Source organism: Tachypleus tridentatus, chromosome 7 (assembly GCF_004210375.1).
Source record: "Tachypleus tridentatus isolate NWPU-2018 chromosome 7, ASM421037v1, whole genome shotgun sequence".
Classification (NCBI taxonomy): domain Eukaryota; kingdom Metazoa; phylum Arthropoda; class Merostomata; order Xiphosura; family Limulidae; genus Tachypleus; species Tachypleus tridentatus.
This window is the reverse complement of record NC_134831.1, coordinates 148,652,199-148,668,149: the sequence shown is the minus strand read 5'-3', so window position 1 is coordinate 148,668,149 and position 15,951 is coordinate 148,652,199. Positions and strand designations below refer to the sequence as shown.

The 15,951-nt window shown below is 29.7% G+C and overlaps 1 protein-coding gene across 4 annotated transcripts in view; it reads right to left on the bottom strand.

The window, feature by feature from the left end:
• Positions 1–4,597: 4,597 nt before the first annotated feature.
• The window catches only part of LOC143256877 (DISP complex protein LRCH3-like), an 80,232-nt gene continuing 68,878 nt past the window's right edge, over positions 4,598–15,951 (bottom strand). For 2 of the 4 annotated variants that reach the window (XM_076514679.1, XM_076514678.1), the window contains exon 17: positions 4,598–12,050. In XM_076514679.1, the coding sequence (XP_076370794.1) occupies positions 11,937–12,050 (114 nt within the window). In that variant the 3' untranslated portion in view covers positions 4,598–11,936. Of the gene's footprint in view, positions 12,051–12,084; positions 12,995–13,015; positions 15,786–15,951 lie in introns of those variants that run through there. The other 2 variants (XM_076514682.1, XM_076514681.1) reach the window with 2 other exon arrangements.

Below are 15,951 nucleotides of genomic sequence, written 5' to 3'. Positions count from 1 at the left end.
TAACGTCTTAATTTTACTGATTGTTGTGGCAATAGATGTAAGCTTTTACAAATCAATTTCAACAGCAGTGTCTTTTCATTTGTTTGACTTAACACTCCTACGAAAAGTGGGGCCTAATAGGCCCCAGAGCAACTTGAAAGGTTATTAATATTAATATTATTTGAAGAAATGAATCAAATGAAATGGCAATTTCATTTAAATACAAATTTATTAGCCTAATATTAATAACCTTTCAAGTTGCTCTGGGGCCTATTAGGCTCCACTTTTCGTAGGAGTGTTAACTTTACATAGTTTGCCACACTTACAGTTTAAAGAATGTTTAACAAAATCATATTTCTTAAAATGATACTCAGTTTTTCTACTTTTTTTATTACTAGCTTTTGCCTTTTAATTAAACATTTAATTCAATTGCAACCAGTTAGCATAAATCTACCAACACAAGTAATGTAAGTATTGGTCCTGCCTGAATTAAATTAACTCATGGACAGAGGTACTTAATAGATATGTCTAGACTACAGATAAAACAAAATTCTTTAACCGTATGATGTCTAGAATATGATTGTGCTTAATACATTTTCAGTGGCCCCATACTTATGGAATGGTTTAAAGACTATTGATATAGATATCCTGTAAAAGGGCTAGGTAATGTTTTTGATTCATTCCAGATACTGAATGAAATGCAGTGTGACACACACACACAACTAATGAATGAATGAATGAAATATTTAGAATTCCAAGTGAGCCCATTGTAGATGAAAAAGGTGACAAACTCCAGAAGTTAATATGTTAAAAGACACAGTAAGTCTTTTCAAACAAACTTGTCAAAGAGAAACAGTCCTAAAAAATAACTGTATTTCATATTACAGGATAAAATTAAAATTCAGTTTGTAATGAAAGTGTATTACTATACTACAGAATAGAAAGAGCAATCAACAAGTTATTCTTATGTTAACAGCAGTATTAATCTTTCATAAGGCAGAAATAACAGAGGGTCATTGTAGTGACTTATGGCATTGAAGTCATGAGATTAAGTTTGTGGGTCTCTATTGGATATCCAGACTGTTGCTGATTAGGTCAGTCAATTCCAATCCTGCTAACTGTAAGTTGTGACCAACTAAATGAGAGTGGAGATATTCAGTGCCAAAAGATAAAGCAAACACTTGGTAGTGAATATAGTAACTCAACGGTCAGAGGAGAGCTCTAAAATGGGAGATATTTTTCTAGGATTACAATGTGTGTCATGAAGAACCCAGGAATCATGCAGAGCTTGAAAAGAAGTTTCCTATAGCAAATCATTCTGCTACCCAGAAGCAGGGGTTAAACATTCATTCAAAGGCACCACTCTACCCTTTGTCTTTGAAAATGTGTCTCAACCTAATGTTGGCCAAGATGCCACTAAAGATATTTTATTCTTTGTAGCCATGGGTCCCTGGTATTGAGATGAAGCAGATTTCCACTGGCATATAAGGATATGAAAAAGGAAGACCTGGGCTGCTGCCTTAATCATTTCAAGCAGGCTGTTGGTTGGAATGGATGGACAAGTGAAGTACTGATGGATGTTGAGTATCAGTGAATCAGCACTTGGATAAGAAGCAATTTGGTAACTAAGATACATTCATAGTTGAGTTGCACTAATGTTTTGACCCAATGGAGAAAAGAACTATTCTGAAACTAAGTTCAAGTCTCATAAGATAGTTAGTCTCTGCAGAGAACTTGGCCATTTTTATAGATGATTTGCATTGCCAGCATTGGAAAGCAAATCCAACCATCTCAGTTTGCAACTTAAAATCTAGCTATGGCTCTTCACTGGGAAAAATGGTAGGCTTTAACCTGGAATAAGGCAAGTGTCTATAAGTGAAATTCCTCAGTCACATTGTGGAAAGAAACCTTGTGAAGATTACAGTTATCAAAGCTTTGCTTATGACAAACGAAGAAATCTGAAATTTCTTAAGCCTTGTATCATATTACCAATAATTTGTGCCTAATTTCTCAAAAATTACTGTTCTCTAAAATCTTTTATGTATTTTAGATAGACTGAAGACTAAATTTCAGTCAGTAATATGTTTTAACAGAAGCTCTGGTAATTTAGCATACCCTAGACAAAATTGTCCATTTTTATTGGATAGTGATGCCAGTAATAGTGGAATTAGTGTGGTATTGTTATAGGAATATAGCATGTAACTGTGTACTTCAACCATACACTGAGGATCCTAAATACAAATCCTACAAGACAAATAAACTGCTGTAGTATTTGTAAGATATAATATTGGTACTTATTGTGTGGTAGGAATTTCACCATACATCACATGACTTGTGAATTTTAAGAATCTGGAAGGAATTATTGCACATTCAATCACAATTTTGCAAGAGTATGACTTTATTATATGTATTGATTGAGCTTCAAAATCAATGTGTTGTATTGTTATATGGTAAGTTTGTTTCATTGAACGTTCTGATCCTGTGAGGGAGTAAAAGTTACTGCAGCAGTAATGTTGAACCATAATGATTCCACTGGCAGATGTACACAAAGATTATAAAACAACATCAGCATTATATATATATATGACATTACATATATATTGTTATATGTATGTAGCATGTGTCGTATAGTGAAATTTATTATTGAGGTGATAAAAGTAATGGATGAACTTTGAAGGAAAATACAGTTTATTGTAATATTAGTAAAGAATATTTTCATCTTGTTCAAACTGATGTGTTCATTCATGCAAATTGAAATAATTCACAAGCATATAGTTTTTCATGGTATAAATTGCAGTTAAATCACTTTGGTGTAAACTGTGATTGTTTTGACTTGAGGAAAAAGGTAATTCCCGTGATTTGTGGTTGCTTCATATATACTTTTTGTACAAAACAAAGTTTTAGGGAGATGATATGTTTGTGCTTATCATAAATAGCTGTAATTGTTCAATAATATTGCAGTGGGAAGCATAGATATATGTTGGTTAAACATATATATTAAGAGTCCGGTGAAATGGGACATTTTCACATGCATAAATTATACAAGCAGTATAGATGTGACTACTTTTATTTAAGTTTGCCAGAGAAATTTTTAATACTTTCAATTCAAAATCTGTTTTTTGAACAGATTTTAGTTGCAACTGTAAAACTGCAACTTTGAAACTTACACTTTTTAACTAAACTTGTGATCAATATGAAACCATGTTGACAAATAATTTTCAATCCTGACATTTTTATGTATAAAATTAAATTTTTGACCCTTCCAGCTACCAACTAATTTACAATTAGTCAAAAGTTTTGGTTTTGTATCATGCAATACCTCTCTGTAATGGAAGAGTACATTTTGATAAGTGACTAACAGGAGTCCACTGAAGTACTCCAAAATGTGGAAATGAGCCTGACCACTGGTAGCATAAACTTGTAGATGAGAATCTTCTGTCATAAGGGCCTTCCAGCATTTGGCTTCAGAACCAGCCTCTGCCAAAATGGCACCCTGGGCAGAATAAGTATTTGAACTATACATCTGTATTTTTCATCCTCCATTTTTTTTTCTTTCCATTGGCTTCACACATCATATTCTCAACATTTTCAAACTATTTCAACTATACTACTGATAAAATGGCAACATGTGTAAAAATAGGACTTAAAGTGCTAGAGAAACTAGTGGACACTGCTCAGCACATTTTAGGTACATCCTGAAAATGTATTTATGCAATCAGTAATTTTTTATGAGGGGAGTTTTGCAACCCAGGCTTGTTTGGCAATATCAGTATTATTAATAGCTTAACACTGGAATTCCAGAGACCAGCAGTGAATCTCACAGCCACTAACTGTTGTGTTGGGGTGAACACAAGCAGAAAGCATCACCATCAACCCATAATATTATCCCAGAACCAAGTCTACCCCCTATACTGAATATAAAACTAATTTCATCATCAATACTACCTAAGTAAGTACAAATCTTTTTTCTTCACTGGTTTAATGTTCAACTTATAATGTAAAATCTATGTTAAAGAATTTTTTAATACATAACATTGATTGTTAAAGGTATTGAGTACATTTTGTATGTTTATATCTATTCAGACTGTATGTGTACTATATCTTCATCATTAGTGTTAAAGGACTAATGATTTAGTAATATAAATTATTATTATCTTGGTTAACTGTTTATATTTGTGTTATTATAATTTCATTTGCTTTGATTTGACCTAGAATTTTTATTTATGCACAATTTCAAAATATCTTTGATTTTTGTCTTTTAAATTGTATTTTGGTTCCTTGTTAAAGGGTTTGATTTCTCAATTTTGTCTACAAAACCATTTTGTGTGTGTGTGTTTCAGCAAGTGTAAGAAGCAGTGGGCCATTGTTGATGGAATGTTTTTGATAAATATTTCATTGGTTTTAAGATTAGGAATAGCCAAGGATGGCCTGAAAACAAGGGTTAACGGGTTTCTTTCTTTCTTAAATTAGAAAGGTACAATAGAGGTACATTAATGCATTTTTAGGCCTTCCAGTAGAAATTAAAATATAATTACACACAAATTCCATAATACAGCAGGTTCTGTAAATTTTATGTACAGAGTGAATTCAACAAAGAAAAAACAAATGAACACAAGTGAAGAAATAAAACAAATATCTTTATTAACAACTATGCAATGTTTAACAAGAAACTAGTTGGCTTAATACTTTTGCTGGCATGGAATTCACTTTCCAAATGTATCAACACAAGAAAATGATAAGAATAATATTATACCATACTTTTAAGTCAGATAAAGGAAAATAGTATGATATCCCCCAATCCATAAATTACCTATGTCCATCACAATTTCAAATAACATATTCAAGAGAGAAAACCCCCATGTAATACCAGTTTGTACAAGTATCTACATTTCTTCTTGAAATGGGCTTCCCCTTCCCTGGAAGTACACACAAACACTGGACCAAATTAGTACAAGCTTATATGATATAGTCATTCACATTAGTAACTTTAACCTAAACAAATTGATTAGTAAATGTTTACAACCTGGATGTCATAACTTAAAGCAGAACACCTGCACATAACTTTAGAAAAAGTAGATGAATATATCTTATAATGAATATATCAACTAGCTTTGGAGAGATTAAATTAAAAATTATTTCAATGGTTACATTAAGTATAGCCATCCCTAGTTTAGAACTGCTTATCAGACTAAGGAAGGCGATAGTGACCCAGTGGTTAGTGGGGTGGGTTGTGGCTCTGAAGTTTGGAGCCTTGGCTATATTATAAGTGATTGTCAAACCCATCTATTCTGTCTGAAGAGTAGCACAAGAGTTGGCAGTGGGTAGTGTTGACTAATCATCTTCTTTCTAGTCTGTCAGTTCAAAATTAAGGTAGTTTTAAGCAAGATTGAAGACAAGTAAAAAATAACACCCACTGCCAAGTATCTACTTTTAATCAAGAAACTGAATGTCACAGTTGTAACACACTAGCAGCTGAAAGTGCAGAGTATATTCTATAGCTAGATTTTCTGATACACAGCCACTCTAAACAAGAAAAAATGACTTACTAATTATAAACCAAATAACCGGATAAAGTATTTTGGGAATTTGATGAACTGACTTGTCAAATATGTATATTAAATATCAGTTGCAGCTGTAGAACTGTTTATTTTCATCTTCTCAAAAACTTTGAGAAATTTACTTAACATTTTGCATGTAGGCTCTTGACCCCCACATAAATTTTGTCTGCCATTACCTTTGAATGGAATAATTTCATATCAGCTATCATTCTGATTAATTTATAATAATTTCTTAATTGAAATCATTGATGGATCCACATATTTCATTGACTTTCCAAACACAATTTATACACTAAATTGATTTTGAGTCCCTGACTTTCTTGACTACAGGGCTCTTAGTTTGAGTAGAAAAAACCTGAATAGAAGAGACTTTTTAGTTCCTTCTACTACACTTCTGTATAGGCTGATCCTACAGATTGATCCAATGAACACAAGTCCTTAGCCTGTAGCAAATCCTACACAGTTTGGGTATCTTCTTTCAACCTTTTCAATTTCAGTATTCATAATGCAATTGTTTTCAACTCTTTGTATATGTGGTAAAAGTTCGTGTTGCATCAAAACATGGAAATGTCACATTGTGTTAACAGATACAGCTTCTCTTTATTAATAATTGGATTGCAAATCCATATTTTGCAAACTATTTATAAACTGGATGGGTATCACATCTTCTTACTTGAGGCATGTATAATGTTTTTATCATCTTAACGTGGATGAGGTTGAAGACTAACATATATGGTAGTTTTAACTAATTCTTATGCTGTGCATTGTGTTACAATTCCATCTCCAATAATTAGAAAAAGTGGCAGAAAACCAGATTATCACCCACAAATCATATTCTACAAGCCCAACTTGAGTGAGTGTGTGTAGGTATAAATGTAAACATCTCATCCCTATATCTACATATCATAATTTTTCTTCAAAATTATTCATATATTAGACCTAAAACGAATGCATTGGATATTGGATAGACATGCAAGACCACAAAGGCCAGTAAGGAACAGTGCAAGCTACTTTTATGTATATCAGATTGTTTTAATAAAGTATACCTCAATGCTATAACCCAATTTCTTGCCATTTAATAATCACAACATAATTTCATGATATTTTTATTCTACACTCAGTATTGTTTTGCTATATGGTATACTGAGGCTGACTCACATAAACAAAACTGAAATCCATTTTACAATTTAAATTTGTGTTAGCTGTAATGTTGGAGATTGAAACTTGTCTGATAGTGGTTTATTTATTTTTAAAAATAACAAATTTTAAGATATACTTAGCATTTCCTAAGGAGTTAAGATATTTTAACATGAATATGGTGACAGCAGTTACTAAAATAGTGCAAGAATTCTCTCTTAAGGACTTGTTAAGGGTCGTAGTAATGCTAGTACTAATAACATTTATATTTTTAGCTATAAAACTAAGTTTGTGCAATACGTACATTTAAAAAAGTTTATTTTTCTGCTTTCAATATTGATTTAAGACTATTTGCTTACTTTTTAAGAAACTGGAACTGTTTAGCATGCTTGGATTAACTGAGTGGAAAACCTACATTACAAGTTGAAAACTGTTAATTTCACCCTTTTGTAACTAATATACAATTATATATACATTGTAATTTTTTACAAATTTTCATGTACATTTCCTACATACAAATAGCATCTTCTTGGTAAATCAGAGATCATAAACATTTTCTCTACAATAGCTATCTGATAAAAACTTTTACTTTCTTGGCCGTAGTTCTATGCCAATGACTAGCAAACTACTAAAGAAATAAATCTTTATTACAATACTAGTCATCTGCTATTGTACTAGCTTTAGAATAAGCTACACTGGTGACTGTAGCTCTTTCAATATCCTTAATGGTGCCATTATATCTCTTGCTACAAGAAACATTAAATTTAATATCAAGCAACTGTATAAAAACGAATTTATAATTATCTTATATATTATGCTGATTTAATACAATAACTTAACCATATTAAATAACTCAAAATCTTTTAAAAGTTGGAGTATTCTGCCTGTTATTTTATATTGTATTAATTCATCTGCCAAAAAAACATTTTAATAGGTACAATGTCAGCCTTAATGACATAAAAGAGCTACAGTCAATAGTGCAGCTTATTCTAAAGCTTGTACATTATCCTCTTTTTTGAATGAAATTACTAAGAAATGTAATTTCTTTCAGACCCAAGGTTTTCCTAATACCAAAGCAAACCATAATTATCTGTATTTATTTGTAACAAGTGAATTTGAAATAACTGTTTTTTCACCTGAATCAGAAGGATGTAAAAAAAATTTCTTCATACAACCAACTATCTATATAACTCTACATTTTTTATTTCAGTTTAGCACTTTTCTTAGCTGTGGCTTTATACAGTAGTTAATAAAATTATCTGTGTACTTTCTTGAAAGTAAAAGATTTAAAATAGGCATTAAACATTACGCAAAGCCTTTTCTTAGTTACGCTGCGAGTCTTTAAAACTAGTATCTCTGTACTAGCAATATTGTAAACAGTGCAAGTATCAACAAATAAGTAATATTCAAATTTGCAATGTCACAATTTTCATTAATCAGATTTATTTCAAGTTCTGTACACATCATGTTATGGGGATAATATAAATATTCTCTATAGAAAAACACATTAAGTACAGACTGTACAGGTAAGTGACCCTCAACCATTTTACTTCCAACTTGTAACAACTGCTTGTCATAAAATATTACATATCTTTACATTAATATGTAACTGTACAAAGATTAAGTAAATGTCTACAAACTTTCTCACAAAAAAATATATGCCTTTTTAAGACCTAAGAAACAAAAGTACTTGACAAAACACACACATTTAATGATTAATCAAGCAAACAAGTTACAAGGACTTAAATCTATTTTTTTTCAAATTAATAAATACACATATATAATCATTCAATTAAGGTAATCCACAACTTCAATGTCACAAAGTCAAAAAAGTTCCAAAAATCATCACTGAAGTTTAGACTATAAATGACACTTTAAATTCATTTAACTTTTTTCTACCTCTTTGCTGTAATATACAACTTTTAGTGTAAATTTTACTTTCTATAAATTCCAGCTTCTCTCCCTCGTACCTGCTGTAAGTTAAATAATTTGTCGTGTTGTCAACTTTCCCATTGTTTTAAAAACCAGAACAAAACGCATTCAAAAATTATGAAATAATATAAAGGTAGGTCCTAGGATAAAACAAGTGATTCAGTACCCATAAGTACTATGAATTATTATGAGATGATCTTAAAAACAATGTCATCAGTTTTTCTAAATATTCAACACAATATTGAAGTTGGTAAGTAACACTTTAACTACCAATGCCAGAAAAAATCAATATGTATTTAGTAAAATTTGGATATTTAATGAAGATGTAACCAAACGGCTTGAATAATATAAATCAGAAAACTGACATCAGAGAAGTTTTCAAGAATCTAGAAATCTTTGTGTTGTTCTGTAATATAAAAAAACATCCAAATCAAATTACACATTTTCTTAATTTAAGTAGAGAGAAAGACCAGTCTGTGTATCAAACTCTCAACGCATTTCACAAAAGATGTTTACCATATAAGGCAAAAATACTAACCCACTCTAAGCAGCATAATTAAAACCCACAATCACCAATAATGAACTTACACATATCTTATTTCTATCTGTAACCCTGAAATATTTTTCTCCTCATTAAATGACGATTTTGCCTATATACACTTAGCTCTCTCTAGTATTCAATAATACTTCTCACTTTATAAAAAAAATATTTAGTATTATGTGAAGAAAACATCCTTCTTTACAGACATAATTCCTGTACTTATTGTTCCACCTAAAACAATACTATTATCCCTAATTACTACTTAAATATTGCACAAACTATAGCATACTTAACATGGAACTACTTACAATTCTTGAAGTGTAAACAACATCCTTCTGTAAGGGGAATAAATATTTTTTTTTTTATTATAAGTCTTTATTTAATCAATTACAAGTAAATAATCTGTAGAAACTAAATAGTGATGATGGTTTAATGAACTGACTTCAGTAGCTTTTAGATCCTGTTAAATAAAACATTGCTAAATAATCTCTGGATTACAGAACACTTCAACATGAAAAAAACAGGCAACATTATAATCAAATTCTATCTCATGTACCTACAAAAAAGTACAGTTTTGTTTTGTAAACTTGTTTTCAAAAGGTAAAACCTTAAACTCATATGCTTCTCTTGACTTGTACTTTTTCTTTGTATGTTAGTGGAATAATTTTTATATTCTAACTGTAAAATATTAAAAAAATCAAGTTAACATCTGTAGAGCACCTGAACCTTACCACAAGGGCTGACCTAGCTTATTTAACACATATTATTAAGTTTGTCTCCATAACTATTATCAAAGTCTGTATATAGAGAACACTGTATGCGATAAATAGTAATACAGGTAGGTATGATAACAAGCCAAAGATTTTATTTACATTAGTAATGTTTTGAATTAGAGCATAGGACAAATGTTTAAAGTAACAGCAACTGTTAATCCTTTATCAGCGAAACAATGTCTGCTTATATCTTTGACTTTCCTGTTATCACCACATAATTCATCAACCCAACTGCAAATGACTTTGATATCTAGAATCTCAGTTGTCAAATTTTAAGTATCCAAGCTAGCTGAACTCCTGAATTTCACAACACAACTACTCTCTCAAACTCTGTGATACCTTGTTAAAATAGTAGTAGTAACAGGAATCATTACAGCTAATGGCCAATAGTATGTTACAAAAAAACTGATATCAGAGTGAGAAATAGTACAAGCAAAACGTTCCTTCGTAAGAAGACTAGGATGTTTTTCTATATTAAAAGAAACTTGTGATAAAAATAACATTTAAATGAGAAAATACTTTTTACTACTATTTGGGTAGTAGATGTATTTGAACCATCATAGATACAGGTACCACCACTAGTATAAAATTAATACCAAGTTAAAACAAAGTGAAATTATTCATTCCCCTAAAACGATTACAACCTTCAAATGAAATGTTATGGAGTCTGCACATTTATGCTAGTTTGAGCAACATTTCCAAGGCAATAACATACACATAAAAATGGTCTTAGTTTTCTGGCAGCTTTTTCTGTGAAAACTCTTTTAAAAAACATAATAAACATAGAAATGAAGATCAATATTTACAATGAAAGGAAGAAATCAGATTGATGAACCCACTCAGTGCCAGGAAACCATTTACAGAATATTATTTTGTTACAAATGTTTAAGAACAAATCACAAAAATTATGCTTAAATTGGTAATTAAGTCACATTTTTATTAACATACTGCAGACTTCATAGTCATATAGGTGATTAATTTAATTAAAAAATAAACGAGTGTAGTCAACCAAATACTTATAATATTTACCTTTTTACAGCTTTGTAAGTAATATATTCTTATTTGAGAGAAAAAAAATCAAATTTCATACCTTAATACTATTTGCTAACATCTAACTTAATAGAAGTAATATTACAAAACATAAAACAATTACAAGTTATAAACAAAGAAGAAGAAATTTACATTTGTAATTTCAATACATTAATTTCTTGTTTTTTTTTAACCAGTGCTGCAACCTATATAACATTTCTTGCATATAATACTTCCTCTTTTACAGTATAAACTACTGTGTTATTCTTACTGGATTAAGAGTAACAGGAAAAATATAAGCATCTGAATTAATCCAGACAAAACAGATTTACTAAAAAAGAAATACAATGTTTTAAAAGTGTTAATAAAATTGAGACACAGAACCTTTGAAGAATAAAGTGAAATTCTTAAATCACAGTTAAAGTACTTTTGCATTTGTTTAAAATAGTTGGGAGTATCTTCATTCACTCAGAATATACCGTGAAAGCTTTGCAAAGGCCACTGGGAAGTCAAATCTCACTCCAACTTTAAAGTCTACCCAGAATTAAAACAAATTGGGCACCCCACCTTAAACAATAACCATTAAAAAACAACAACAATGAAGCACAATATTAAAATGATTGTTTCTTTGTGGTTGCCCAAACAATAACCATTGAAAAAACAAAATAAAAATACAACATCAAAATGAATAACTTTTCTTTATGGTTGTTCTTACATAAATCAAATTAATATGATAATGTCAGTTTGATGTAGCTCTAAACAATTACATGTACACATATATATGTATGTATGTATGTATAAAATGAAAGATGAATTTTATGGGCAGTTTACAAGAATTACAGGTAATTTAAAAGACGACTAGTTTTTTCCAAAAACAAATTGCTGATTAACTACTCAGTTTTTGGTGGGTAAAAAGAGAAAGGGAAACAAAAAAACAAATGTGGCAATAATGACTGGTGCACGATTCACACTCTACTGTACTTAAAATTAAGTAACTTGAAATTGTGTATCAAAAGACTGTTTGAGCAATTCCTGTACTGTGATAGCCACTGTTGCTAAGCCTCGCTCTTCCAGTACATCCTGGGGAGAACATATAAGCTCCTGAAGCAAAAAAAGCAAAAATTAACAAATAAATATTAGCTGAACAAAGTAAATGCCTTAAACTTAGTATAATAAAAGTTAGTAAACCAATACTGCTATACAAATTTATAAAATAACATACTGTATTTTTATTCTTTTGTTTCTTTAGTATTGGTTTTATTTTTTTTATGAGAGTTTTCAATTTTTTTAACTTATTTTAAAACTAATAAAGATTTCTTATGAGGTTAGTAACATTAATATTTATCATATTTTTTAAATTTTGAATTATTGATGTAATGTATAAATTAAAGTTCTGAATCTGAACTTTAATCTGAATGGATTTCATTAAATATTATTAGGATTAAGGATGAAAATACTGTTAATAACAAGGGTACTCACAACTGATAATTCAATGCACTTAAACCAATACAGGTTTTAGCTTTCTGTGAACTGACATATGATAAAGTAGTTCTATTTTATTCTTTAGTAGTGGTTTGATTAACATATAACTATTTTTATGTTCAGATAGCTTATTTTTGATCAGTATTTCTTAGCAGACATGAATGTATTACTTAGCTGTACAAAAGATAAATGTTACATGAATGAGATTTTAGTTTAATTACACTTTGTATTAGATTTCAGTTCATCTATGTAGTATTAAGAGAACTGACCCAAAGTAACAAATTAACCACAAGTACTGTAAAGCTGTTACATATTCTAAAAAGTTGGAAATAAAAACACAACATAGATTAATACAAAAGTATTTTGTTTTTAAGCATATAGCTACACAATAGGTTACTTGAAGTACTAAAAACCAGTTTTTTTTCAAAGTTATAAAGCCCTCAGACTTACTGCTGAGCTGCTGGGGGGCAAATGAAAGATGAATACAATTCTACACCAGAGATAGTGAAAGTTTTGTCTTTTAGTCTTTTGTGTACACCATCTCACAATCTGTCATGTACCTACTGCAAATACTGAAACTTGAATTGTTGCAATATAAGCTTTCAGACTTATCACTAAACCATTGTGGGAGGAAAATGTTTATTTATATAACTGAAATTTTAGTCATTAGTTGTATAACTAAAATATTATGTTAGTAGATGATGATTCTAATTTGAACATATATAAAGCATTTAACAACAAAAAGTGCATGAACCAAATGTCTAATTAATTATTAGTCAAAAGACAACTGAATTACATACAAACCATAAGATTCACTAATTAGTATTTATTTTTCAGTTTATTTAAATATTCACTACACCATCCAATATTGATATTTATCTACTTAACACAATAAAGCCTAGAGGTTATCTGATTATTTCCATACATAGCTTTGCACAAACTTGATACAGACAAGACTTTGACAGTAGCATTCATTATTGCAGTTAGAAAGCATTTTACCTGAATAGTACATAAACAATAACTCCAAATAAAATTATTCTGCTGTCTTTTGTTTTAATACACTGGTGAATTTCTTATAAACATCATAATTGTTATTTTTTATATTATTAAAAACTTCCTACAAACAAATTACTGATTGTATACACATAAATAGTTTTCCTTTATCAGATTTCTTACACTTCATATGTACAAAAAAAATCTTTAAACACTACATACTTCCTTAACACAGACTTTAGATAATGGTAACTGGCACAGTAGTTATCAAAATGAAATGTCAACTAGATAAACCTTTAAGATGGATGAGATTGTGCACTTGTCTCAGCTACTAGCTTTTTAAAATAATTCCTCTTGTATACTAAAAGAAACTGCTGTTTCAATTTTATTTAAATGTTAATTATTTCATAAATACCTCAATAATTACTTCATTACATGAATAATAACAAATATCTCCTCACACACATCTGAATGTTAAACATTTTATGAAGTTAAAAACTTGAAAAACAAATGCAAACATATTATGTTCTTTAACTAATTACACTCTACCTTTTAAGGAGCTTTTACAATGTATAAACAAATGCAACAACACTATTTATTCCCAAATTTAAAACCTTTAATTTACTGTTTTCTAAACCTCCAAATCAACACAAGCCCTGTTAGTATACAACTTTCTAAACTTACCCATTAATTTTCAAGTAATGGGCAGAGGGTAAAATAATCAGTGTACATACCGTAATTTTTATTTTCCAAAACTTTACATTCAGTTGTAAAGCTTTATGTATCTTAGAAATAACAAAAACTTGTATGAAACATGTCACTTATCAATTTGAAATATCAAGCACACATGAGTAAACATTTTACTCTTTTAAAACTATATTGAAATTATTATGAATACATAAAAAACAACATTCAAAACAATATTAAACATCATTATTTACAGCATAAACATTCATCTGAGGCACCAACCTTCTGATGGATAAACACAAGTAAAATCAATATCTTGACTTTTAAGTTCAATTAATACCACTTTAAACTGTAATTCTTAATTTCAAACATATATGCTTCATTGTTAACTGGTAGTAGACCAGTGTTTGCAGTTCATACAGAAGTTTAAAAAGAATGTCCACAAATTACTGAACAACTTTATCAACTGAATAGAATTGGAACTACATAACATAAAAAACTGCAATTTGATGTATAATGGAGGTTTATGGTTCAAATATGTACAAGACCAATGGTGCTTTTAGTAGATCTACCAAAACACAGGCAATGTTCGTAGTTCAAAAGAATGTCCAAGCTGTAACAGATCGTTGCCTAAATTCATGGCAGTATTGGTGCAGCAATCACCAGAACTGTGTTAGTTGTGTAATATTGCAATATTCATTACCTTTATCTTAAAAACAATGTTATTTATATACTCAAAATTGAACTAGTTGGAAAAAAACTGAGAAACCAGATTACCACAACTGTTTATCTGTTGTCGTTCCTATTCTGTTCACCTCCTCTTTAATTTCATAATGTCAAAAGTGCAGTAATGCATGTACAAATCAATTGCAGTATGTCTATGAATGACATTGTAGCAAACTCATCAACTGATTGCTAATATTGATGGTGAACAGTAAAATATTATAAAATGCTTTTCATCATTACAGAATAAAAATACACATGAAACATTCAACATGCTTTGCTATCTTATTATTTCACAAAATATATATCCTATACATGTACTCTTAACAATTCAAGAATAGACAAAAAAAAAGTACTATATTTTGCCCATGAAGTACCATAGTTCTTTAAACTCTGAAACTTGTGTAGAATATTTTTTAAACAGTATTAAACTTTGAGTTAAGGTTTTATGATAGTTTTGTTTTAAATATCATAAATTTTTGCATTTTTTTGTAAGAATCAAGTCACTCAAGTTGTTAGATATTAGTTCTATTTGTAACCAACAAGTTCATATAAATAGAACTAGTAACAGCCACTTGAAATAAGACAATTTTGTACTTAATGTACAACCAGGTCAGGTTGCAAATTTTTCCATAAAAGCAAAAGGATGTAGTATTAAAAATTATTGAAATTCTTGTTTTTGCAGTGGCTGAATATCCTGTTTTTACCTGGCTGCTTTATGGGGTGTGATTAATCTTGTATTTTAACATCAAAAAAGTCTTAAAAATTTAAGAACATTCCAATTCATGTTCAGTTTTCAATTATTATTTTTAAATAAATAGTACCATATTGAAGAAAAATAGATAGCTTTTTTACAATGTTACATTACTAACTGTCATGAATACAAAGAAACGGTTCTTTACGTTGTCAAATGTGTTGTGAAATTTCTCCAGAAACTCGAGAACCCTGTAACTAGATTAATGAATAAAAGGATGAAACCAGAAATAAAATCAATCACTATTCTCACTATTTATCAAGTTTGCAATTACACAAGTTTTCTCAATACAAAATACTTACAACTAAGATCTCAAAATGAAGATTTTATACAAGTACTAAAAATGCATCACATTTTAGCTTT